The sequence below is a fragment of the Bos javanicus genome, chromosome 8 (assembly GCF_032452875.1).
Source record: "Bos javanicus breed banteng chromosome 8, ARS-OSU_banteng_1.0, whole genome shotgun sequence".
Taxonomy (NCBI): domain Eukaryota; kingdom Metazoa; phylum Chordata; class Mammalia; order Artiodactyla; family Bovidae; genus Bos; species Bos javanicus.
This window is the reverse complement of record NC_083875.1, coordinates 106,225,910-106,253,741: the sequence shown is the minus strand read 5'-3', so window position 1 is coordinate 106,253,741 and position 27,832 is coordinate 106,225,910. Positions and strand designations below refer to the sequence as shown.

The window sequence follows — 27,832 nt, the reverse complement described above, 5'->3', positions numbered from 1 at the left end:
AGAATATGTCAATGAATGAGCATAGCTCTATTCCTCCAAAAATTATTTACGAAATTGAAGGCAGGCTAGGTATGTCCTGTGGGCTGTAGTTTGCTGATCCCTGCTGCAGGGTTTTGGGTTCTCTTGAGGCAGTATGATCAGATGTCCCTCCTTTATTCATCCCTTAAGTATTTCTCGAACACCTAATATGTCCCACGGATAGTAGCAGTTGCTTCACTCTTGCTGCTTACAGACTAGTGGGATAGAAAGGCTCAGAGCATCCTGGCAAGTGCTGTGATGGATCGAGAGAAAAGGAGTCATGGGGTCAGAGCAATAGGCCCTTAAACCCAAATTTGGAAGGTTGAACACACACCACATTCTCCAAGGAAATAATATCTGAGCTCCAGCCCAAAAGATGAGTAAATGAACTGAAAAAAATGTTCCAGATACATAAAGGCTGGGTAGAGATAGAAGATGTTCAAGGGTAGAAGGCCTGAGATGAGTTCAGGAGCATGGATTGTGGTAGGGAGCGCAGCAAGAATCGAGGCTGAATGTTAAGTATCCATTAGAACAGTGTCACCCAATAGAAATACAGTGTCGATCATATATGTGATTTTAAAATTTCTAGTGAAAGTGAAATTCGCTCAATCCTATCCACCTCTTTGCAACCTCATGGACTGTAGCCTGTCAGGCTCCTCAGTTCAGTTCAATAGCTCAGTTGTGTCTGAATTTTTGTGACCCCATGGACCGCAGCACGCCTGGCCTCCTTGTCCATCACCAACTCCTGGAGCTTACTCAAACTCATGTCCATTGAGTCAGTGATGCCACCCAACCATCTCATCCTCTCTCGTCCCCTTCATCTGCCTTCAATCTTTCCCAGACTCAGGGTCTTTTAAAATGAATCAGCTCTTCGCATCAGGTGGCCAAAGTATTGGAGTTTCAGCTTCAACATCAATCCTTCCAGTGAACACCCAGGACTGATTTCCTTTAGGATGGACGGGTTGGATCTCCTTGCAGTCCAAGGGACTCTCAAGAGTCTTCTCCAGCACCACAGTTCAAAAGCATCAATTCTTCAGTGCTCAGCTTTCTTTATAGTCCAACTCTCACATCCATACATGATTACTAGAAAAACCAAAGCCTTGACTAGGTGGACCTTTGTTGGCAAAATAATGTCTCTGCTTTTTAATATGCTCTCTAGGTTGGTGGTAGCCTATCCCTTCTCCAGCAGATCTTCCTAACCTAGGAATTGAACCAGGGTCTCCTGCATTGAAGGCAGATTCTTTACCAGCTGAGCTACCAGGGAAGCCATATTTAAAGAGTTCAAAAGCAATGAATGAATTTAAATTTAATAATGTAGATGATCCCTGACTTATAATTTTTCAACTTTACCATGTGACTCACACAGTAAAGAACCTGCCTGTAATGCAGGAGACCCAGGTTCTATCCCCAGGTTGGGAAGAGCCCCTGGAGAAGGGAATGGTTAGCCACTCCAGTGTTCTTGCCTGGAGAAATCCATGGACAGAGGAGCCTGACAGACTACCAACCAGGAGGTCGCAAAGAGTTGAACATGACTCAGTGACTAACACAATTTTTTTCAAAAGTGATAGACATTTCAGTAGACACCATACTTTGAATTTTGAATGCTGATCTTCTCCCAGGCTGTAAGATCCTCTTTTATGATGCTGGGCAGTGGCAGCCCAACTCCCAGTCAGGTACATGATCAAGAAGGGAGACAGCCCATACACTTAAACCATTCTGGACTCAGGCACTCATTCTGCTTCCCACTTTCAACACAGTATTCAATAGCACGAGATAGTCAATACCTTATTATAAGATAGGCTTAGTGTTGGATGATTTTGCCTACCTGTAGGCTGATGTCACTGTTCAGATCACATTTAAGGTAGGCTCGGCTAAGCTGTGATGTTCAGTGTGTTGTTCCTCACTCAGTCATGTCTGGCTCTGTGACCCTGTGGACTGTAGCCCACCAGCCTCCTTTGTCTGTGGGATTTCCCAAGCAAGAATACTGGAGTGGGTTGCCTTTTCCTTCTCCAGGGGATCTTCCCGACCCAGGGACTGAACTGCATCTGCTGCATTGGCAGGTGGATTCTTTATCCTCTGAGCCATCAGGGAAGCCCATGATGTCCAGTAGGTTAGGTGTATTAAATGCATCTCCAATTTACAATGACATTTTCAACTGATGATGGGTTTATAGAGATGTAACCACAGCATAAATCATGGAGGATGTGTCTGTCTTATTTAATACAATATATTATAAATATTATCCTATCAACATATGATTAATGTAAACAATTATCAATATTTCTTCTTTGGTACTGAGTCATTAATATCCAACGTGTTCGGTCCACTTGTAGGGCATCTCAGCTCAAGCTAGCGTGTTTCTTCCAGCGCTCAATAGACACATGTGCTGGTGACTGCTGCGTTGGATGCCGCCAGAGTTAGATCACGCGAAGCTGTCTGGGGCGTCAGTGGAGGCTGGGCTATAGCATAAGTGCACTGAGATTTTTATATATTAATGTCATTCTGGTAGCAGGATAGCCTGTTATCTTTACATTTCTGACCAATTGCCTTGGACTAGGAAGCTCAAAGGAGAGAAGCAAAAGGCAGAAGAAAGGAAGAGGGGAGAATGGTCAACTTTGGATGGGAAGGAAAAAGCATGTGTGTGGCCTTATTAGAAAACATGGGGAAATGAAAAAGAATAGAACCAAAAATCCAGCTGACCTAAACAGGTGGTGGTTGAGAGGTCAGGTGTCTGGGAGATCTTGCTCACACAATGAGCCATCAAAGCCTAGGCGTCCAGTCAGTGGTCAGCTCTGCTAACTACCTGAGGACCACCAACCCTCTCATTCAGAACCTGAGGACGTCAAGAGCGGGAAGGCAGGTCAGCCCAGGAAGCCGCCTCATTCTCCTTGCTGCTAGCTGGTGGTCCAGATTGCAGAACCCACCCTAGCCTAGGGCACAGAAGCCTGGTACTCCCTCACATCTGAGCCTCTGAGGGCCCAGACCCATTTTTCAACCAAAACTCACTGGACCTCCTGGATAGGTGGGCTAGTTTTGATTATAACATCCCCTTCTCAGGTGCTCAGATTTCCTTCTGTTTACCCGTTTCCCCACCTATCATCGGGCTTCCCAGGTGATTCGAGTGGTAAAGGACCCGCCTGCCGATGCAAGAGACACAGAAGACTTGGGTTCCATCCCTGGGTCAGGAAGATCCCCTGGAGGAGGAAATGGCAACACACTCTAGTATTCTTGCCTGGAGAATGCCATGAGCAGAGGAGCCTGAAGGGCCACAGTCCATGGGGTCGCAAAGAGTCGGACACGATTAAAGCAGCTGAGTACGCCACCTACCATCAACACTTTAAACATAGGCTTCTACTGGATTATCCATATTTGACTGTATTTATTAAGACACAGGTAATCAGGCTGTGCTGTGTTGGAATTACTGATTATTTCTTAAAATCGTCTTTTCTGTCTCTAACTACATGCTCGTCTTATTTAAGCCTTAGCAATCGAAAGTTTTGGGGGGCACCTTTAATGAAAAAATGAAAAAACTTGGTAATTAACATGTGATTTGTGTGTGTGTGTGTGTCTGTATACTTCACCAAAGTGCTGACAAAATGTTTTCTTAATCGATTTAGTTACAGCCTGGAGTTTTACAACACTAATTGGATTAGCATCATGAGTGGCTAATGCTCTGTCCAAATTTATTCCTATCTTCCTCAAACAAACACAGAAGACCAATGGTGAGCCAGGAGATTTAAGTTGAATGAGAAGCAGCTTGTGTGTTCTGAGAAACGGAGGAAGTAAATGGACAGTATAGTCTGAGGTGATTTTGGAGGAAACGGGCTAGTGGGGACTCGCAGGTCTTCTAGGCTTGGTTGAGCTTGGATAAGACTTCCAGGAGCATCACTGGGCATAGTTATGTTGGGGGCTCACATTCAGATTTCACTCCTCAATGGTCTTATGACCTTGGGAACGTTATTTAAAATTTCTTGCCTCATGTCCTCATGTACAAAGTGAGAATATCGTGTCAGGCATATAGTGAGCCTGTGATCAGTGTAAATGATACTAATAAATATTAATATACTTACCTAAGTTGAGGCCTAAAGGATGAATGGGAATGAGCTCTGTGTAGTCAAAGGAGAGTGTTCCAGGTAGTACAGAGCTCGAGTCCAAAGCTCAGATCTCAGAGAACATTTTGTTGTTGTTCAGTCGCTCAATCGTGTCCAACTCTTTGACCCCATGGATTGCAGCATGCCAGGCTTCCCTGTCCTTCACTATCCCCTCAAGTTTGCTCAAACTCATGTCCATTAGGTCGGTGATGCCATCCAACCATCTCATCCATCACCCCCTTCTCTTGCCCTCAATCTTTCCCAGCATCAGGTCTTCTCCAATGAGTTGGCTCTTCGCATCAGGTGGCCAAAGTATTGGAGCTTCAGCCTCAGCATCAATTCTTCTAATGAATATTCATGGTTGATTTCCTTTAGGATGGGCTGGTTTGAGAGGACATGGCATGTTACAGGAACCAAAGAGAGTTCAGTTTGGCTGGAGCATAAAGTGAGGGGTGGGTAGGTAGCAGTGGGGTTGGGAGCAGAAGCCAAGTCTTGCAAGGTAGGCGGAATCTGAAACTCTGGGCTGCTGTATCCTTGAGATGTGAGCCTATTTCCAAATCTCAGGCTCTGAAGACAAATTTACAGGTGAACAGAGTCCCAACAACTGACGCTTTGTATGTGTTAACATGAGTTACAAGAGAACCACAGATGTTTGAGATGAAAGACTTTGGCAGGGAGCTTTGTGGAAAATATTTTTTTAAAAATATCATCGCAGAGAAAAATTAGCAATGACTTGACAGAAAGCCATTCCCCTAGCGGAAGGGAAATATCAAGGTTTTGGGTTTGGGTCTTGGATGGTGTACTGAATGTCTGGAAACTAAGTTTTCTCTTTGGCTGCTTGGGAAGAGGTTTTGAAATTGGTTCTTGGGAATTCTGCCTCCCTGGCCTGTACTGGGAGAAAGGGTGTGTGTGTGTCTGTGTGTGTGTGTGTCTGTGTGTGTGTGTGTGTGTGTACAGATGAATGGATGCTAGGATGGACATCCCATGTCTATCCAGGAACTGGATATGGAGAAAATGAGACATCTGGTTACGTCTTGTCCTAAACAGGGTCTGTGTTACTTGGCAGGCTTTAATCCAGGAAAGGAATGTTCATACAGTGCAAAGGTATCAAGGAGAATGAGCTGCTGCTTTTCCTTGTGAAGCCCAGACAGGTTCCTGAGAGGAGCCATAGGGTAAGACCCCACCTCCTGGATGAACTTCTGTCAAAGGACAACATGTGTGTGCTCCCTATTTGAAAAAGGAGGAGGAAATAAGGGAGGCAGCACTGGGTCCCCAAAGTCAGACAGACCTGAGGTTTTCCCAGCCAGACTATCCTTCTTCTCTCTCCCAAAGCCCTGCTTGTTCTTCAAGGCTCATCTCAAGGCTCCTAGAGGAAGCCTCCAGGCACCTTTCCAGCCCCATCTCCTCTGCTTGCTCATGTATTGACAATATTCCGACCCAAATTCCTCACCATGCATTCTCCCACCAGCATGCTCTTATCCAGGCTCCTCTCTCTGCCTGGAACACCCTTCTCTCCCTTCTTGGTCTGTCTCACTCCTCCTCAGTGTTCAAAACTCCATTTTGATCATTGCCTTCTTCCCTGGTGGCTCAGATGGTAAAGAATCTGCCTGCAATGCAGGAGACCTGGGTTCGATCCCTGGAGAAGATCTCTGGAGAAGGGAACAGCTACCCAATCCAGTATTCTTGCCTGGCGAATTCCATGAACAGAGGAGCCTGGTGGGCTACAGTTCACGGGGTCACAAAGACTCTACATGATTGAGCAACTAACACTTTCACTTTCGTATTCTCAAGTCTGAGTCCCTCTTAGGCTTGGCCTAAGACAGGTGTGGAATGTCTACCAATAGACAGGAAATTCCCTGAGGGCAGGGGCCATGTGGTATTATTTTACCCATTTAAGGTAATCACCTAAGTCATGTCCAGCTCTTTGCGACCCCATGGACTGTAGCTTGCCAGGCTCCTCTGTCCATGGAATTCTCCAGGCAAGAATACTGGAATGGGTTGCCATGTCCTTTTCCAGGGGATCTTCCTGACCCAGGGATCAAACCCAGGTCTCCCACATGGCGGGCAGATTCTTTATCAAACGAGCCACAACTCTCATAACTTTCAGGATCCTCATTACCTAGCAGTTAGGTGTGTGTGCATATGGACAGTTGAGAGGTTGGATCTGTGGTTCTCCAAGTGTGACCCCCGATCAGCAGCAACCGTATCTCATAGAAAGTTTTCAGAAATACAGATTCTTGGGCCCTACTCCAATGCTGAATCAGAAACTCTGAAGTAAAATCTTAATAAGGCTTTCAGGGGGTTCTGATGCGTGCGGGAGTTTGAGTTCCGCAGGTCTGAAAAAAGGGGTTGGACCATTGCAAAGAAAAGTTCCTAGGATGTTCTGCTGACATGACACTGACTTCACTGGAACTCAAGGACGTCACAAACAGTGGACAGAATGTTCTTACTCAGTGAGGGAGGCTAATTGGGGAAGCAGTTTTCTGTGGATTTAAACTGTTACAAGAAAATATGCAACACATGTCCGTCATGACATGTAGCCCCAGCACTCAGTTCTTTCCTAGGAAAAATTAATTGCTCCTTATTTGACCCCTCATGGCCTTTATACCTTTTCTGACTACATTTGGCCCCTAAACACCCTGGATCCTCCAGTTGTCCATATAAAGTGTGTGCATTCTAGGTAAATCATGCCACTTTTCCCCTCTAGTCATTAGTATCAAATTAATCACTTACGTTATCCTACTTGGGCTTCCTGGGTGGCTCAGTGGGTAAAGAATCTGGATGCAATGCAGGAGACACAGGTTCAATCCCTGGGTTGGGAAGATCACCTGGAGGAGAGCATGGGAACCCACTCTAGTATTCTTGCCTGGGAAATCCCATGGACAGAGGAATCTGACGGGCTACAGTCTATGGGGTCGCAGAGAGGCAGACATGGCTGAAGAGACTGAGCATGCACACTTGCTATTCCTACTACTTCCTGCTGCTCTCTTCACCGCAGCTGCTTTTTTCCCATTATTGCCCATCACAACCTGGTCATTTCTCACCGGGACCACTGTTCCAGCTCCCATTTGGTCTCAGCAGATCCTAGTTCTCCCCTATTATCCTTGTTCTCCATAAAGCAGTCTACCTCAAAATTTAAATTTTGTTTCTTACTCCCTTTCCCTAAAAATGTGGAGCATGTCTATCCATCATCCTCAGAATGATGTTCAAACTCTTGAGTGCTACTGCAGAGTCCAGGGAATCCCTGCCCACTTCTCTGAGCTTAGAGAGTATTCTGGTCCAAATCCCCATGGTCAGTATCCACATCTCTTTGCCTGAGAGTCTTTTCTGGTGCCCTGAGTCTCTTCTTCCCATAAGCATGAAATACAAAGGTGGTGAAGGATAAATGGTCCAGGGGCAGCCCTCCACGGGAGTGACTCTGTCCCGGTTCTGTAGCATCCCAGGTCGGGTAATTCTAAGGAGTGTGTTCTCCACTGGCTCAGAGTTTTTAAGGGGATTAAACTGTAGTTGCTCACAGTAGTAACATGTTTGACAATACATCCTCTCTTGGTTACCTTCCCATCTCTGTTTCACATCCCCTCTTCTCTATCTGTAGCAACTGGAATCATTATATGATAGACTACTTGCCTAGGGGTGTGCTTCTGAAGCAACACAGACTAAGACACACAACTGCAAAGCCCTTGGCAATTGGGTGACTGTATAACTCGCTGGCATCAGCTGACACCTTTCTTCCCCAGAGTGGTTCCTTGATTATTCTTATAACCAATCCAACTCCAGTGGCCTGAACCCTTGCCATTCCCCGAGACAGTCGTGTCCTATTTCATCCTCTTGGTCTGTGCGCGTGGCACTAACTGTGCTAACTGTGCCTGCAACATTTACCATTTTCCCTCTGGGATGGATTCTCCTATTTATGACTCTGTACACTAACGAGAAAGTTGCTCGCCTCTCTCTGTATTTGGGTGGTACGCCCTGTGAGGGCCGTGACTGTGGCTGTCTCTCTGGGCCACCATTTTTATCTCTACTTAGTCTAAGGCACTACATATAGTACTGCTCAACAAACCATTCTTCTACATGTAACTGGATAAATGAATATATTTAAAGATTAATAAATATAGTAAATGATGTACATATGGAAGGATCTATTTGTACTGTGGTTTCAGCAAGTTGACCCCCAGAGGTTGTTGAAAGGACATAGTTACCATCTTTGCAGCCTCTGAGAGTTCTTCTTTGCTTGAAAAGCCATGGGTTAAAGAGAGAAATGAAAGCACTTAGGCAGGTAGCTCAGGTTGGATTCTGTATGGTGCAGCCTCAGAGTACTATACGGGAAGAAACCTCTTACTCTCAGGGTGGACCATGGCTGGCTGTGTGTCAAGCAGAGAAAAAGCAAAGAATCTCAAAAAACTATGGGTCTTTGCTGCCTCCAAACCCCCTTTATCTCTCTGCATGCAGTGTAGTCTTTCGAAACCCCATAGTCACCGCTTCTGAAGATCCCAGGTACCATGTGGCATCATGGGAAGTCAGTCAGCAGTGTTACCTGCCCCCTGCTTAGGGGTTCTGGGTGAGTGACAAATTCAAGTTCTAACTGAGATGCTGTCAATTTCCCCATCTGTAAAAAAATATTAGATTGGTTGCTTTTATATCATGCTCTTTAGAACCCCAAACTCTAGGGAATTGGCGCTGGGATGATCCTGGTTTTGTTCGAGAAGACAGAGATGGGATAACTAGGAGGGTCCCTCATCCCCTCTTTGATTACAGAAGCTCTTCAACTTGTTTGTATTTCACATAATATTGTGCTTAAAAAATGGATTGCATGGTCCAAGGGTTTGAAAATCACTGACTGACTGCAAACTAACTAAAAGAGCATATGGTATTGGCACACGCACACACACACACGCACATGCACACACCTTCTCTCCTGATCTCTTCGGGAAATAGCTGCCTGTTGTCATGAATCTAGTCTTTAAATCTTATTTCAGTCTTGACAGTGAGTTAAACAGAACCGAGTAAAACCTTCTCTTTAATAATTTATCTCACTTTGGAAACAGTTATCTGATAGAATTTTGCAATGACTCTTGTTAGATTATTTGGAGCGCTGTCTCATTCTCCCAGTGGACTGTGCTTGTAAAGAGTCCAAAACACCTGCCATGGGTAGTCCTTGGCTCCTCTCTCTGCCCTTTTATGGCATTCATACTGGTGTCCCTAAACGACTCTTCTGTGCAAAATTCAGCAGTTCAAGAATCAGCAGATAAACCTATATTGTGGTGGCACTGCCAGTCTATAGCTCAGAATACAGAGCATGCACTGCCTGTGCAAGTCCTTGAGTGCTTTTACGAGCCTTGTTTTTATACTTTTAGATATTAGAAAAATCAGTTCATTTATTGATACTTGTCATAAGCAGCCGTGTCTCATAATAATCATAATAGGCGTTAACATAAACCATGTCTGGCACAGCTCTATAATCTTTGATATTTATCTTAGCTCATTCTAATAACAACTTCATGGGTGGGTACTTTTATTATTTCCATTGTATAGATAGGAAAACTAAATCCTAAAGCAATTAAATGACTTTCCAAAGATCACATAGCTACTAAGTGATGATGAGACCAAAAAAAGAGATCCAATGGGCAGATCGAAAATAGCAGAACTTTGGTTTCAGCTTCCAATTCTGAAAATTGGATGACTGAGTATCCAATTATGAAGAAAAAATGAAAATATGAATATACTGAAGTATATCATTGAACATAGCATCCAAAAAACTAGATACAACTAGAAGTGATATGAAAACTGAACTTTCTTGTAACATGTAAGAATGTTTCCAACTGTATATGAAAGTATAGGTGCTTTAAGGAATTATTTCTGTAGAAGAGAGGGTGTATATTAGATTCAAATTCATGGTACCATTGATCTTCTAATTCTAGGCCCTGGTATTCTAGTCCATGTTCCTGTGTATATGCGACAGAGTCTTTTGGATTGTGCTAATGGCATCGCTGACTCGATGGATGTGAGTCTCAGTGATCTCCGGGAGTTGGTGATGGACAGGGAGGCCTGGTGTGCTGCAATTCATGGGGTCGCAAAGAGTTGGACACGACTGAGCGACTGAAGTGAACTGAATGTGTATATGTGAGAATCTTGTAGATTTCTACAACAGACAACAACCACACCACTATTTTTGAAGCATACAAGCTATTATATATTTTCATAATATAGAACTTTAAGGTATAGTAATCAACAGTGGCAAAATATTTCTGTCTTTGACATTATTTTTTCGTGAGATCCAACCTGTAATTGAGACCAGAGAAAACAGTATGGAGAAACAAATCCAGGAGAACAGGATAAAAATATCATGAACAGCAAAATATGTCTGAGTATTTAAAACCGTATAGAAAAAATAAATTAGATGAACAATTGTGTAAATATAAATTAAAAAAAGATGACATTCTTAATAAATAAAGTTTACTATTTACATTTTTATATATTGCTGAAAGACTTAACTTAGATCCATAAAAACACATAAACAGGAAAAAATAAAACCCAAAAAAGGAGCAGCAAATTTATGCGCGTGAGGTACAGAAAAAGGATTGGAGTTGTGTTTTGTTTTTGGTGATTAGATTATTTTCTTTCTTTTTTTTTTCTTTTCTCTCTTTTTTTTTTTTATAGTAGGCCAGTAGAATTTTCTTGAGAACAGATTTTTAAGCATGTCAATGGAGAGTCATTTTTGGTAATTTCCAGAAGATGCCAAACAGATTTCAACATCATCATCATTAGAAATACCCATAATAATTATAACAATAATAAAAAGGTATAATATGATACATAAATATGGAAGAGCCGCTTGTAATATGAATACATTTTCTCTAGACGAGATCACAGTTTTATTTTGTAAATATTACATTTAAGTATATATATACACACATATATGTACAACTATATATACATGTGCATATATATGTAAATTTATATTTATATATAATATCTTTATATAGATAGATATCTGTGGACAGGTTATTGATTATAGAGACCCAAGAAAGCAAGTCAATTAATTGTTTAAACTTCTCCTCACTGACTGCTGGTGTAGAATTTAAGAAGCCCCGAGTTTGCACTCAGAATGCCGTATCTTCTTTTAATGGAACACTCAATGTGGAATTTTAAGTCTGAGAAGAAAAAGAGAACTAAGGGACTCCCTTCCTCTGTAAAGTTGGAAGTGGCCTGGAAGTCTTGAATAAACGGTAAACTGACTTTTACACTGTAGGAAGTCACTGTTTGTTTTGTTAATCAAATTATAGAACTGGTAAAGGCCCGAATAAGGGGGAGAAAGTCCAACTTATCTATAAGGAAAATATTCTCAAATGCAAGCCTCTCTCAAGGTGGGTTCTAATCTAGGAGCTCACTCCCATTCCTTGAAATACCAAATGAGCACTCCCTGTCTTTCTTACGTGGCCGATGGGCCTGTGCATTCTTGAAAAATAACCCATAGACTTTGCGTCAGGCTCTCACAGATTGGCTCTCGTAGATTGCCACAGCCCCTTAGAAGCCCCAGGGCCTCACAATCCCCTGCCCTCCCACTGTGAGGTAGGTTAAGTAGTATTATCCCCATTTTGCAGCTGGAGAAACTGAGGCAAATGGAGAGGCAATATCATGACTTGTTTAAGATCACTGAGCAAACTGCTGCCTGGAGTCAAGAATTCGGTGTTCCCACTCAAGGGACATAATTCCTCTCTTGGCTATTACACATTGCTCTTCAAGATCGAGCAATTGGGAGGAATTTGGCAAAACGTGAGCAGATTGCCAGGAACAGGCTTGGATTCTTCTGCTGTTCAGTTTCATGTCTGCTGTTTGGTTTGTTCTGTTTCCCGAAAACCGTGGGCATTACCTGTCCAGTCATGTAGCAGCTCCTTAGGAAAGTGGGCTGCGCAGTGTGATTCTAAGTGCAGCTTCATAAAGCCCAGTGCTTTATGGTAAATACAAACACTTTGTAATGTGAAAAGCACAGCACAGCATGTCCCCTTAATATTTGGGGAAAAAAAAAAAACACAATTTCAAGCCCTCCCCACTCCCTATTACTGATTGACAACCAAACAAATAGACAAAATGCACCCCTCCCAACAATATCAACTACATATTAAGGGGAAAGATGCCTTATTTCCTGAACCTACCACAGTGTACAGAAAAGGAGAGACAGCGGTATAAAACCCCCCTCTACTCCTGCTAGGGAAATCTTTAGGCTGTGTCTACCTACTCAGTCTGTAGAATAAAGAATGTTCTTCAGGAATCACAAAAATAGGTTTTCTTAAAATTCTTATTTTTAATCATGCTTTGCTTTTTAATCTCTTTGTCTTCTATTAATCTCTATCTATACAGCTTTGTCACCAACCATTTCTTCTTTTATATTTTCCCTACTTTGAAGTAGTTTGAGGAGGAAAAAAACAAAACAAAACACAAAACCCTCAAATCTGTTCACTTGAATTTATGGTTTCCTTTCTTCCTTCCCCCTTTTCTCCTCTTTTTTTCTCTTTTTCTTCCTCTCTTTCTTTCCTTTCTTAACACAGGTAAGACCTATAACAAACTGACAGAACCAAGTTAAACCAAACCTGGAAGGGAGGTAGCCAGAATCTGTCTCAAAGAATTATTTTCAACAAATAGCATAGAAGCATTGGCCAAGGTGGGAAAAAGACCAAGAGCACTGTCTAGGCAGTGACTCAAAATGCTGAAGCCAGGAGAAGCAGCTCCATCCTCAGAGCCCTGCTAGTTACAGCCGCTCATCTCCCTCTTTCATAACACCCCCCATTCAGCCTCCAGAATGGACTTCCAAGGGTTGTCTTTCCTTAAAACGTGGTTGGCACAGAATCTAGGGGCTAACACAGGTCCTCTGGCAGCCAGTAGGGCTGTGGCTTGCAAAGTCTTCCTAAGAGAAGGCTTGGCGAACGGTCTACCTTATCTTTTCTTTCTTGCTGTTAACAGGCTAATCCTTCTTCAGAACCTCCACGTTCTGAAGAAAGTTCTGAAGAAGCTAATCCATCTTCAGAACTGCCAAGTGCTTTAGAACCTCTGAGCTGCTGATAGACAAGAGCCTCCTCCTGTGAGTACTCCACTGTCCTAAACTGGAGCTGATAAAGGGGTGAGAGAATGAGTTTATACCCAGAAAGAAAATGAAGCCGAGTGTAAGTGCACTGCATACAGAGCTGACTGTCCTCCGCTAAGGTATGAGAAGGACCTGTTAGTGACACCTTGCATGTGGGACTGAGGCTGCCCACCCATCAGGCAGCCTCTCCCACCTAATATCCCTGGCAAATAGGAATTTGTGAGTAACAGGTTTGAATGATGGTGAGGAGGAGACTGGGAAACACTTTGCTGAGAAGGGCTTGATCAATCTGAGACTCTGAAGGTAGAAGTCAGCTGCAGACTGTGTGTGAATGGAGGAGGAAAAAGCATGAGAGTGGACTGAAAGGAAGCTGGTGAGGTTCTGCTGTGATTCCTGCCACCCCACCGTCAGGAATGTTGTCTTTAGGTCTCCCAGGCTCTTTGTGTTACTTACTGATGTTAAAAAAAGCAATTGGGAGAGCCAACTGTGTTAACATCTTACCTCATTTGTTCCTTCCCATCTAGCACCACTCAGGTTGATAACTCAGCAAGGGCATTAGGGGACTTGAAGAGTTGGCAAGAGTTCTAAGATACTGGAGAGGGGTACAAAGTGGAATCGATGCTTATACGATTATTATTCTCTTGCCAAAGATTGGTCCTGGTAATTAAAGGAAAAAAAATGCCCTCAGTATAAATGAGATACAAGTTTGTAAGAAGGAGACATAATGGATTTGAGTCAGGCCTTAACAATGGCATGCCTGGAACCCAATCTCAGAGACTGTAACATGGAATAAGCCACACAAAACTATCTAAGCACTGCGTCCTTATTTGTGGGCACCTGTGCGAAAAGCACCTTGATATATTAATTAATGTAACAGACCACAGCTGGCCAACAGACATCTTCTCAAGCGTTCTTGGTCAGCAGTTAGCTGCTGCTGGGAGACAGAACAGTAGGAAGGTTTCTGAAGTTATTTTTGGTCCCCATCGGAAAAAAAAAAAAAGGGCTCTAGTTGATGAACAGCGTCTGTGTTGGATGCAGGAATGAGGAGAGTCAGCCCACGTGCTTGGTATCTTCCATTTCTATGCTATTTGTTTTTTGGTTGGTTGTCTTCACTAGACTTGAGATGATTTGTGGCAATATTTATGCAATATCTCTACCTTAGACCCTCCCTTCACCTCACTTTCTCAGTTTCAGAGATCAGGTAAAATGTCAGCCTTCTTTCCACCTCATTCCATATTCCTCACCTCCCTTACTAATTCAAAAGGAGTGGACAGGTAACTGGCTGAACAAAGAGGACCCCAAAGAGGTGGGGGCTTCTGTGAGTGTCTGGCTAATTTCCTCTTAACTTTTGGAGGCTGAACATGGGAGAGAGGGAAGGGCCACCCTAGGACAGGGGTGGACGGGAGTATGGGAGCCAGAGGCTGTGTGGAAGGCAGGATGACCGTGCTGGGTGGTTGGGGACCAAGGCTGGGAACCCTTGGGCTGCCCCCTGCAGGCCCGTCTAGAACACAGTCTAGGTGTGGATCCCATCCGAGTGCTTCTCTGCTCCAGAACTATTGCTACTCAGGGCACAATGAGGTCCTCAGACCCAAAGCCTGCTCTCGCCTTGGAGGGGCAGGAAGACTTGGATAAGGATGCTAACCCAAGAGTCCCTGCCATCCCAACAGTCTCCGGAGGGTTCCGACATCACAGAAATGTAACACTGTTCCTCTTGCTTACAAAATCTAACACTGGCTTAGACATTCTGGACTCTCGGTGAGGGTTCCAGCATCTGAAGCCCCTCAATTCCCTTCCAGGATGAGAAGCCCACCCAGGGGGCCTTCACTTCTCACCACGTGGGCCACCGAGGGGTTTTCCCTCGCAGAAGGACTAAGAAGTGAGGAGCTGTGGGAAAATGTGGGTCACTTTTAAGGCAGACAGTTGGGTTGTGTGGGGGTTTTTCCTCACCTAGTCCTACCACCTTGGGGTACTCAATGTACAGGGTAGAGCAGCCGGGCAAGTAGCAGCAAGAGTGGTCCCAAGGCAAGATGTGGAGGGTGTGGGGGATATTACGGCCTCAAGCCGGGGCTATTATAATACCTTGACATTGCAATCCTAAGCCATTTCCAGCTTGGCCTCAAACCCTGGGGGCTTCGCATACCTTGGATTCTTTACCTCTTCCTCTTCTTCCCTAGAAGGGAGGTGATCAGAGACCATTTCACTTCCAATCCCAGAGGACTGCGCACTCAAGCACACCTTACGTATTCTAAGCCTCAGGGTGTGAGCTATGTTGGCATTTAACACTTAGTCTTAGCAGTTTTTGTAACTCTTTCTCCCAAGGACAGTGCTGGTTCAGAGCCTGGGAGAGAAAGGATTGAGTCTGGCCCAGTCTCTCTCTGCTCAGTCTCCAAAACTGCCCTCCCATGGATGTCTGCATGGGTGCGTATGCATGCATGCGTACTAACCACAGATGGGCACACTCCTAGATACAGAATATGTTTCTCGCTGCGGTCGTGTGGCAAATGGTTAGAATTTTAGGAGGCTCAGGGACTGCACACTGTATGTGCAATCTTTCTAAGACTTTGAGATGGGATTCCATTCCATCATTCAACATGGTGAGACGTGGTACACGCGCCCGTACTACGAGTCCTTTCTGGGTGAAATTAAAGGCAGACCGGTTGGGTGCTAAGGATCCCTGGTGTGGAGAGGCCATTCCGTTGAGCAGCTGACTGTGAAATCAATACCAAAGGGATGCGGGTCCTGGCGTTGGGAATTCTTTGACAACTCCTTGTCCTTCCTTAGCCATGGCTGTATCCTCGGAGGTCTTTCCGGCTGTGTTCTTGAGCCTGGGGGTCCCGGCAAGCACAGTCACCCTGTAGGTCACAAGACATGGGGAAGGGTGTGACCTGCAGAGAGAAAGGCAGAAGAGATGAGCCAGGTGCTTGGGGCTGAAACAGAAATTTCTAGAGAAGCAGTGGGTTCGTCAGGGCAGAGGGTTCCTCACTAGATGGTGGGGCAGCAGATTCAAGTCATGACTCTGCTTCTTGCTAGCCTTATGATAACTTCTATCAGGATCACCATGGTCATTATCATAGCTGTTTCCATTTTCAGGGGCATGTATGACAGGCCAGGCTTTACAACGTTCTAAATGCTTTACAACCAGGAAAGAACTGAATTCTTCGGCAACTCTGTAAAGTGAAAGTTAAGTCGCTCAGTCATGTCCAACTCTTTGTGACCCCATGGACCTATAGCCTATCAGACTCTTCCATCCATGGAGTTTTCCAGGCAAGAATACTGGAGTGGGTTGCCATTTCCTTCTCCAGGAGATCTTCCCGAACCAGGGATTGAACCCGGGTCTCCTGCATTGTAGGCAGACGCTTTACCGTCTGAGCCACCAGGGAAGTCCACCTCTGTAAGATAGGCACTAGAACAACCGCCCTTTTACAGGTGGAGAAACTAAGGCTCACAAAGGGGCAGGCATTCGCCCAAAGTGGTGGTGGTGGTGTTCAGCTGCTCCAGTCGTGTCCAACTTTCTGCGACCCTATGGACTGTAGCCCACCAGACTCCACTGTTCATGGGATTTCCCAGGTAAGAATACTGGAATGGGTTGCCATTTCCTTTTCCAGGGGATCTTCCCAACCCAGAGGTCAAACCAACATCTCTTGTGCCTCCTGCATTGGCAGGCGGGTTCTTCATCACTGAGCCACCAGGGAAGCCCAAACCAATAAGTGACAAATCCAGTATTTAAAGTAAGGCAAGCAACCTCTAAAGTTATGACCAACCTAGATAGCATATTTAAAAGCAGAGACATTATTTTGCCAACAAAGGTCCATCTAGTCAAGGCTATGGTTTTTCCAGTAGTCATGTATGGATGTGAGAGTTGGCCTGTGAAGACAGCTGAGCACAGAAGAATTGATGCTTTTGAACTGTGGTGTTGCAGAAGACTCTTGAGAGTCCCTTGGACTGCAAGGAGATCCAACCAGTCCATTCTAAAGGAGATCAGCCCTTGGGTGTTCTTTGGAAGGAATGATGCTAAAGTGGAAACTCCAGTACTTTGGCCACCTCATGGGAAGAGTTGACTCATTGGAAAAGACTCTGATGCTGGGAGGGATTGGGGGCAGGACGAGAAGGGGACGACAGAGGATGAGATGGCTGGATGGCATCACTGACTCGATGGACGTGAGTCTGAGTGGACTCCGGGAGTTGGTGATGGACAGGGAGGCCTGGCGTGCTGCAATTCATGGGGTCGCAAAGAGTTGGACACAACTGAGCGACTGAACTGAACTGAACTGAATGAAGCAACCTCTCCCTGAGCCTCAGGTTCCTCCTAGCTGTGAAATCAGTAGAATAAGACCTGCCTTGCACTGTGGACTCTGAGGGCTGAATGAAATCATGGGTGAAAAGTTGTCATGTCCACATGAGAGTTGGTTAATAGACTTGTACAATGGAATATTTAACTTCTAGGACTGTTGTGGTGATCCACTGATATCAACAATGCAATACTGTCTTTTAGGAAAACCTAACTCTCTGTACATATGGGTGATTTTGATTTGGGGATTATTAAAATGGCAGAAGCTTTTGCCAGCAAGTTCAGACCACCTTCTAGGACAGTGATCCCCAACCTTTCTGGGACCAGGGACCGGTTTCATTGAAGACGGTTTTTCCATGCTCCTGGGTGGTAGGGGATGGTTTGGGGATGATTCAAACGCATTACATTTAATGTGTACTTTATTTCCATTATTATTACATCAGCTCCACCTCAGATCATCAGGCATTAGATCCCAGAGGTTGGGGACCCCTGTTCTAGAGCGCCTGAAATCCTGGTGGGGAACATTTCACAGAGAGATTTTTTTTGCAGAAAACTAGGTTGAGGGATCCTAGGAGCAGATTTTAGCATAAGAAAAAGTGACAGGCGCACGACGTGACAATTTGATATATGTATAGATTACAAAATTGGAGGAAAAGAGACAAAATAAGAGGCCCACATTTCATTTCCCAGTCCATCCCTTCACATGCTTTGTGATCTTGGGCTGGCTTTCCTTTCTAGAAATTGTGAGAAAGAGCCCAGCAGAGTGAACGTCTTCACACGGCAGAGGATCTGTCTTTGCAAAGAGCACAGAGCGGTCCCTGCTTGAGCCCCAGCCTTGGCTGACGCGAGTGGATTTCACCTCATTGCATCATGACATTTGCATAGAACTTTCCCCAGAGGGCCCCCCATCTGCGCAGATGGATTTAATGGCCTCATTCACCTCCTGCCTGGGCAGGGTCTCGAGTGCTCACAAGGCTCAGAGAGCATCTTTGTCCCTCTGGCTGTGGGCTGGTTCTCCTGAACACTTTTTCTCCCTGCTCTGTGTCCTTCTTTCTTCCCTCTTTGCCTCCCCAACCTCTCTCCATCCTGCAACGTTTCAATAATTTAAAAGTGTAGGAATGAACAGGAAGATTGAAGTAGAAGCCCCAGCTCTCTCACCTAATTGAGGTGTGACCTTGAATAGGTGACAATTTCTCTGAGCCTCAGTGATCCTTCCCAAAAGGGGAGAGGCGAAAGCATGCCCCTCCAGTGGGTGTGATGAGGGATAATGAATTAGCTGATAAAATGAGCATAGCAAGCAATGCTTGCCACATGCCCGCTGTGCCTCTTTCTCGGTAAGCAAGGCGAGGACTGTCAGCCTTGCTCACTCTTGTGTCCCCAGCGTCTAAGCTGCAGAATACGAATGCAGGTCTGTTCTCCTCTCTCTCTCTCTGACTCTCTGCAGTACGGCTAGTGCAACTCCTCGTTTCCCTTTTCAGTTCCAGCTCACAGGCCTGGGATGCCCTGGTGAGCACGCCTACAGCTACCACTTCCATGCAGAGCCTTGCTGCTTTCAGCTGCTCACTGCTGCTCACTGTGCCCTGACTGCAGGACACGCCCCAGCTCCATGTGTATGCAGGGACTGTACCGTCCCATCTTAAATGTTCTTCTGCAACTTCTTCACCACCCTAAGAAGCAGAGAACCTTAGACTTAGAAGAGACCTAGAGAAAATCCTCCAAAGCGGGGAGACTGAGGGCAGAGCCAGGTCCAAATCTAATAGCTGAGGTCCAGTGGGGAAACCCTGTGAGCAGAGAGGCCTGGATTAGCATCCTTACTTGCTGAATACTTCAGCAAGGCCTCATACTCACTGAACAACTGTGGGGAAAAACCCCTTCGCTGCCATCACCCTGAATTTGTGTATCTAGAAAACGGTGATAAAAAAAAAAAATACAATAAGTCTTCTCCATACGAACGAGTTCCATTCCCAGAGCACGTTTGTTAAGTCCAATGTGACCCTAAGTCCAACAAAATTAGCCTAGGTACCCAACTAACAATCGTCTATAGTATTATATAGTCTATAGGGCTATATAGACAATCGTCTATATAGTACTGTACAGTAACAGGTTTATAATACTTTTTGCACAAATAATACATAAAAAACAAACACAAAAAGAAAACATTTTTAATCCTACAGTACTGAAACTTGAAAAGTACCATAATACAATGGCATACAGGGGCTGGCAAGAGTGAACAGGCAAGAAGAGTTACTGCCTGGAGGGAAAACTGAAGGATCATCAGTGATCAGAGACAGAGGAGGAGGGCGAGCTGCAATCCCACTCACGCCCGACGTCGACGGCACAGGTTCTGGTTCCTCACTGGAACCAGATGCACGTTCCGGTCTTTGCAAGTTTGCACCTTGAAGGTTCGTATGTAGGGGACTTCCTCTGCTGTAGTTCAGATGGTTGCAAGGATTCAACAAGAAAGATGCAAAACCTCCCAGAACGTGGTCTAACACTCGGGTCGCTGGACGCTGAGTCGGCTTCCCGCAGGCTTGTACTTCCGGCTTGTGACCCCCTTCCTGCCTTCCTCCTCCCCGACCTGGGCGGCCTCGGTTTCCCCCGGACCCGCTCCACCCCTTGCCCGCGTTCTAACGTTAGGATGACCCAGTGACCGCCCCCGTCTTCTGCACAGTGTGTTCTCTCTCTCATTCTTCCCACTGGGCTCCACGATTCTTTCGGGACAGCCTCACATATGGTTTCTCTCTCCTGCTTCCTGTTGCGCCTCACCCAGGCAAACGTGCAACAGATTCTGTCTCTTAGGATAAGACACAAAGTCCTTAGTGAGAGTTCAAGGCCTTGCCTGATCTCCACACCCTTCTTGGACCTCATCTGGTTCCCTTCATCCCCTGGCTCTCTGCGGCTCGTTTCCTGTTTCCTCAAAGACTCCAGGTGTTTTCCTGGGTTTAAGTCTTCAGCTGTTCCTCCCCGCTCCTGCGCTTCCCTGGCCAGCTTCTCTTCATCCGCCAGGTCTTACCGCAAGCACCGCCTCCTGCCTCGTTAGTCCTACCAAAGACCGGACCATCGCGCTCCTCCCATACCCTAGCATTCTATCCCTATGCCATCCTTGGACGGAATCACGTCTGCGCCTGTATGCCTGCGCCGTCTGGGCAGGGGCCATGTCTGTGTTGTTGTTTTTTAAAGTATGTATTATTTGGCCGTGCTGGGTCTTCGCTATGGTATGTGAGATTGGTTGTGACACGTGGGATCTAGTTCCCTGACCGGGGATAGTAGCCAGGCCCTCTGCATTGAGAGCGTGGAGTCTGAGCCCTGGACCACCAGGAAGTCCCCGTGTTTGTGGTTGACCTCTGTATCTACCACGTGGCAGGCATTCAAAGGACCCGTGATTGGAGGGATATATGAAAGCACAAAAACCCAGGGACAACACCAGTCAGGGGGCCTCTGCTCTTGCACTCCTGTGCTGCCTAACTTCGTACAAGTCATCTCCCTTCTCGGGCTTCAAGTTCCCTATCTTTACACCACGTTGATTTTAATGATCTCTTCCTTCCCTTCTGTCTGAGACTCCTTCTCAGCCTGAGAAAGGGGGACGGCGATGCCCTGGGCAGAAAAGGCCAGGAAATGCTGCCCTTCTCCACAGCTTGTGTCTTGCATGTCCCCCTTTCTGCCACCCCAGTCCCAGGGGCTTCTCCAGAGTTGTCAGCCGGCAGGGCCCTATGATGCCAGGGAGCTTCTCAGGCCCGTGTGGGCACCCTGGCTGTGTGGGGCGTGGTGTGTGCACACGCTTTCCTCCTGGCCCGGCCCAGGGGGTTTCAGCGTTCCCCTAAAGACAAAGGTCTGGATCCGCAGAGCAGGAACCTTAGAACACAGCGAAGTCTAGAAGGTTTGGTCTCAGGGGGACGATCGGGGATGCTCCTTGTGCCCTTCCATGCTTGTAAACACAGGCTCATCGACGGAGCCCTTGCTAGGGGCCTGGGAGCACCCTGCTTGACCTTCAGCAGGTAGGTACCTGTGGAGCTGGACTCCCCATCGGTGAGATAAGGGATCTGGTGAGGAGCAATGCCAACTCTACACCAGCCCGTGGAGGTCCCGGTACGGAGGACAAGCATGGTATCTCGCCCTTTTTCTCGCCTCTCCGTGACCTGCCTGTTCAGAGCCTGCCTCAGGGGTCTCCTCTGCTCACAGGTGTCCTTACTGACTGGGCATCTGCAACTCGTAAGAGAAGGTGGCGCTCCCCTGCCCCACCCACTCCCCCAGGTGTCCCCAGATCTGACCTGGAAGAGACATGTCCAGGTCCGGTCCATGGCAAGCCACTGCCTGAGGCTGTCCATGTGCAGGATTCCCACGTGGCTCCACCCAGTCTCAAGAGGCTGCTGTCCTTTAGCTACCCAGCTTACAGATGGTAAAATAGAGGCCTCAGCCTGTCTCAACCTGCCCTGGAACTCACTACCTGTCAACCTGGTAGATGCTGCAGGATTTTAAGCCCCCTGGACACTGAGAACTGGACACTGGAGAACTTGTCGGCAAGCCCAAACAAGATGGGGAAGGCAGCTCTCCGTCCTCTGTCCTGGCCGAGCGCTGTGGGGTGTGTTTGATGGTCATTCGCCTCCTACCTTTTATTATGTACCTGGTGCCCCGTTACTCACCCTTCCCAGCAGCTCTCATAAGGCAGCTATTCTCACAATCCTGGTTTTACATCTTAGAGGAAATGAAGATGCGGAGGTGAGTCACTTGTCTGGCAGGGTGCCTTGGACCTGCGCCCCCATTTGTAACTGCTCCCCGGCACCGTTCCCCCAGGAGGCAGGTAGGGTAGGAGGCAGGGTCCCCTCTCACAGAGGAAGAAGCTGAGGTCTGGTAGAGACGAGTCCCATCCCGATAAAGCTGGCTCCAAGCCCGACTCCCAGATGCCCGGATTCCCCGAGCAGCTTTCCACCTTCTCCCCCGGATGGCCTCCCAAGCAAACCTACCACCCACGGCATCAAGGCCTCGGCGGCCAGTTTACATTTGGGATTCCCAGCACCGTGCAGCTAGGCTGTCCTATGAACGGCTTGGCCACCCACTCTGGGATTCTGTCAACAAGCCCAGGTCGGTGATGGAAGGCCAGGGTTCTTGCTTTTTCCCTCTAGGCTGGAGACAGTGCTCAGCACAGGGGTTTCAACCCGTGGGTGAGCTGCCCAGGGTAACATCTCCACCCGGGTGTGTGTGAGCGGCTCAGGAATGCAGCCTGGCCAATGCCACGGGGCCCTGGCGGAAGGGCTGTCTGAGGCTGGCTTCTGACTCACTCAACAGGGAGGTCACAGCAGAGGGTGGGCGGTGTGGGGGAGCAGGAGGCGTGCTGCAGTGAAGGTCAGAAAGCCTGACTGTCCACCCGCCCACGGTGGGACCCTGGGCGACTCACTTCACCACCGTGAGTCTCTGGGTCGCCGTAGTGTTGATGGAAAGACTTAGTGACCTCAAGCAGACCAAGGCCTGATGCTGGGGCTCCTCTATAGCTCCCTTGGGACTGTGCAGATCTGTGCCTGGCATGGGGCATGCAGCAGTCAGGGAATGCCAAAGCTTGCTTAGATGCGGGTAAGTGGAGGAGAAAACACCAAGTGTGGGTAATGTGGAGGAATGCACCCGGTTAGACGAGGAGACCTGGTTTGATTCCTTGCGTTGTTAGCGGTGTAGTAGTGTAAGCTAGTGAAATGCTCGAAGGCAAGTGACTTCTTTGTGGGGAGAGGGATTCAGTTTGCCTATCTATAAGATAGAGAAAATAACAGTCCTGCCATGGAGAAGTACTTTGGATAAAGAATAAAATCAAGGACAGCACCTGCATAAGGCCTGGTGTAGAATTCATGCTCACTAAATGATGTTGGTGAGAGTGGTGGTGATGTGGTAATGGCATTGATGATGGTTGTGATGATTGTCATTCTAGGGGGATAGAAAGGCCTGGTTCTTTCCATAGGATCAGGTTTGAAATGAGTGTTGAATTCACCCACAGGAAAAAAAAAAGTCAAAGTTCCGCCCCAAGTTGGGAAAATCCTAACACTCCAGAAACCAGGGGGTGGAGGAATTAGTCTGTTTGGCTTAGCCATTTGCCTACTATGTCTTACTAATCTTCCAAGTTGAGCACAAGTCCCTCTTCCAGGAAGCCTTCTAGGATTCTCTCAGCTGGTTCAGTGCTTAAAATCGTCGAATACTCCCATCGCTCCCTAGATAAAGTTCAGACTCCCCAGCGTGGCTTATAGAAACCTTGCTCGCTCCCCCGGGTTTGCCTCTCACGCCTTCACCTCTTGCACCGCGCTCTGGCCCTTTTCAGGGAATCAGAGTTTCCTGTGTTCCCCTGTTCTGGGCTTTGCACAGACTCTGCGCTCTGCCAGGAACACGCTTCTCTCTCATCGTTCTCTCTGGCCTTCCCCTCACTACTTTTACCTGGGTAAGACCTGCTGCGACTTCCCCACCTCACCTCTAACATTGTCTTCTCTGAGGAGCTCTGGTGATTGGCCTCACTTGCTGTGTCTCCATTAGCATTTCCTGGCGTCTCAGCGCCTGCTCACGGGCCCCCACGACCGCCTGGCTGGGCCTGGCCCATCTGCTCATGGCCTAGCACAGTATCTATCACATAGCAGGTTCTCAGCAGAAGGGGAGATGGGAACTTGGGATAGAACAGTGACTAAAATAAATGCACCTTCTCACTCTCATGAAATTTTCCTTCCAACAGCTAGAGGTATCGAAATAGCCAGGCAACGAATAATACATACATTCTTACAATATGTGCCAAAGTGGTGCGTGTTATGGAAGGAAAGAAGACATGGAAGCCAGGTCAATGGGTACAGAAGGGCCGGGGTGATGGAAGGTGGGTGGTCAGGGTGGGGCACGTTGAGCACACAGCACTTGGGCAAGAGACCTGCAGTGAGTCATAAGGATGAATGGAGAAGAATGTTCTTGGCCACAAGAACAGCTCGTGGTGAAGGCTGGAAGGTAGGAGGATGTCTGGCCTGTGTGCAGGGTGGCAAGGAGTCCCGAGGGCTGGAGGGAAGTGGAGGAAGGCATCGATGGGGGTGGGGGATGGTGAGGGGTGGGGGTGGGCAGAGCACTCAGGGCCTGGCAGGCTCCTGGGAGGACCAGCGTTCACTCTGGGGAAGTGGAGAGGCACAGAGGGCTGTGCGCAGAGATGCCATGCCATCCTGACTCCTTTTCAGAGGACCATTCAGGTTGCTAAGCTGAGACGTTAGAGCTGTTGATATGCACCCCCAACTCTGCAAACAACCCTTTATCAGCTCTGCTGAGATGACTGCTTCCCATCTAAAGCTTCTGTCTTCCCCTATCTTACAGAATCACTAGCCTCCTTAGACCAACAAGCTCCACTGGGGTTTCATGCCTTTTCTCAAGAAAACAGGTTTTCGCTTAGATTTGAGCAAATACAGTGGCAGCCCTGTGCTTCGTGTCATCGGTTGGGCGTGTCATCCTGTGCCGAGACACGCTCCTGGGACCAATTTTTAACTCTCCTCTGGCCCCCTGACCCTGATTAGTCCTCAAGTTCCTGCTCAAGGACCACCTCACTCAGGAAGCCACGTGGAGAGTCCTTAGACATGAATCTAATCCGAACATCAGGAGATAAAAACTCAAGGCGAGCCCGGCCTGGCCAAGGCCGCAGAGCTGAGCTGTAGAGTTGGGACCACACCGCAGCTCCCCAGACACCTTCCAGAATCAGTCTCTTAGCAGCCAACCGAAACATGACCATCACCATAGTTCCAAGGCCACCACTCCTTGGAAAACACTGGTATGTCAAATACTTGAAAGTTATTTCTCCTTCCTCCCTTACACCCTGCTACACATGCAGACCTAGAATGAGTCCAATTAGAAAATGATTGTTCGTCATTGGTATAGGGGGAAGCTGTTGAAGCAACCATTCTGGAAATCTGCTCCGTATTCTAGACTCTTGGCTCCAATAAGAAAATACTGAGTCCTGCCTCTTCCCGTCTGCCTTGCAGTGCACATAGCTGCCTGGGTAGGAGGCTGGGCATGCCTGGCAGGTAGAGTTTCCTCAGACAGTCCTGCACGGTCCTGTCTCATCTTCCAGCAGGGCCCAGGTCACCCCACAAGGCAGATGAGAGAACAGCTGGGGTCTGTACAGATAAGCGAGGCGGGAAGGCTGGAGGGAGCAGACAGACATCATTCTGGCTTAAGTGACAGGGAGGCCCCAGCTCCAGGGACCAGAAAGAGGTTTTAGGTGGAGAGTAGGAGGAAGGAAGTGCAGGAGAAGCCACAGAAAGCTTCACCCTGGGGCTGGAGTTCCTACCCGGGACCCCAGTCCAGGAGGGCCAGGAAGCAAGAGGAAAGGGACTCCAGGAAGGGCACGGTGCAAGCCCAGAGCAAGCAGACATTCAGAACAAGGGTCAGAGGCAGGTGCTGTGTGACTTGGAATCACATGGTTTGTGTCCCAGCTCTACCACTTGCCAGCTGTGTGACCTCAACCCGTCTAAGCCTCAGTTGTACCATCTGTAAGGTGGGGCTAAAAAAGGCCGTGCCTACAGCCGGGCTGCTGTGCTGACGAAATAAAGTGACACATGGAGGAAGAGGTGACACTTGGTAGACAGTAAGCGCTCGAGACACAGTAGCCACCATCTGCCATTTGCTCGGTGTCAGGGAATCCTAAATCCTACACAGATCCGCCACCTTGTATGAATGGTTCCACCTCCCTGAGTCTCAAATGTGGGCTTTGTTGGACGGTTCTGGAGTCTAAACGGAATAATATGCACAGAGATGCTAACCCACGGCCAAGCACGTGGTAAGTGCTCAATTATGGTCATTTTGGAAAGCGCAGGGAGTCAGTCTGCGCTGTCAATGAGATTCTGAGCACCAGGATGGGAGTTTACGGGCAGGGGACTTGCCATGAGATGGAACTGGGGCCACGAGTACAGGTGGGAGTGAAATAGGCCAGCAGGTAAGAGATGGGAGGGGTATGGCGGGGAGAAAGCCAGCCTCTGGCCCCTCTCCTGCCCCAAGAGGCTTCCTGCTGTGGAAGCTGGAGACAGAAAGGCAGGACTTTTTTGTGCTCAGGGGAAACTCCTGTCTGGGCAGTCAAGGATGACTGGCAGGGCTGGGAGTCTCCGCTATTCCCCACCCTGGGGAAAGCTGCTTTTGCCTTGTCAAAGTGAGCAAGCAGGGGTCCCACACTCAAGGCTCCCTGGCATTCTGGGTCCACAGCGAAATGTCTCCAGCTGGACCAGGTAGGGTCATGCTCAGGTGCACTGAGGACAGGTTCTGCAACCCGCTGCGCCCGCTTCCCTCTTCTGTGGCGCAGCCCCTGCAGCAGAACAAGCCGGGCTTGGGACTTAGACGGAACCGGGTTCGACTCTGGCCCGTGGCGTTTGCAGCCAGCAAACTCAAGTCCTGTAAGTACTCGCTAAGCCCGAACTTAAGAGCTTCCCTGCTGGCTCAGCTGGTAAAGAATTTGCCTGTAAAGCAGAGACCTGGGTTCGATCCCTGGGCTGGGAAGATCCCCCGAAGAAGGGAATGGCTACCCACTCTAGCATTCTTGCCTGGAGAATTCCACAGGCTGGGGAGCCTGGCCAGCTACGGGCTACAGCCCATGGGCTGCAAAGTCAGACTTGACTGAATGACTAACACACAAGCCGAAACTGGTTCCCAGTGCCCTGCCGGGGTTGACATGAGGATTAAAGAAGGTAAGGGAGGACGCGAGTCTGACTTGCGGCAGTTCACTAACAGGCGTCCTGTCTTATTATCCTCCATCTCTACAAAGCAGCCACTGCAAGGACAGTTGGCTGGAGATAAGAGAGTAGAGGGTTTCAGGAAGTTGGAGTTTATGGAGAAGTTAGGTTGGGGAATTTAAGTCATAGGCGTATGACTTTAACTTGAATCACCTTTGTTCTCCAGAAGTCAGACGTCAGGAGTCTCGCATCTGAAGAGACATCCAGACACTTCTGAGCACTGAGTAACTATGGTAAAGCCACCCTCACTGTGACAGAGGCCATCAGCTCTCTAATCCACAGGTGGAGGTCACACAGAGTTCCCACAGTTCTCCCCATTCTTCTCCCAGCCACCGTTCACCTGCACCAGGAAAGTTCCTGCTCATTCTTCAGGTCTCAGTGTAAATCTCTCTCCTTGGGAACACTTTCTCTGACCTTCACACTGTTCTCCAAATGACCCCTCACCTTCCCTTCACTGTCCCTTCTGCAAAGGTCACTAAATACATAGCTATATACCTCAGTGGGGCTTTCCTGGTGGCTCAGTGGTAAAGAATCCACCTGCCAAGCAGGAGATGTGGGTTCGATCCCTGGGTTCCAGACGATTCCCTGGAGAAGGAAATGGCAACCCACTCCAGTATTCTTGCCTGGAGAATCCCCATGGATAGAG

At 47.6% G+C, this 27,832-nt stretch overlaps 1 protein-coding gene and 1 non-coding gene across 2 annotated transcripts in view; both read right to left on the bottom strand.

Moving 5' to 3' along the window:
- Positions 1-10,275: 10,275 nt before the first annotated feature.
- Positions 10,276-27,832, bottom strand: part of PAPPA (pappalysin 1) — a 268,043-nt gene continuing 250,486 nt past the window's right edge. Inside the window, exon 22 of the mRNA XM_061426652.1 lies at positions 10,276-16,073. Within this exon, the coding sequence (XP_061282636.1) occupies positions 15,966-16,073 (108 nt within the window). The 3' untranslated portion in view covers positions 10,276-15,965. The remainder of the gene's footprint in view (positions 16,074-27,832) is intronic.
- TRNAC-ACA (transfer RNA cysteine (anticodon ACA)) lies at positions 16,497-16,568 on the bottom strand. The gene has a single exon. It is a non-coding gene; the product is annotated as a tRNA-Cys (tRNA).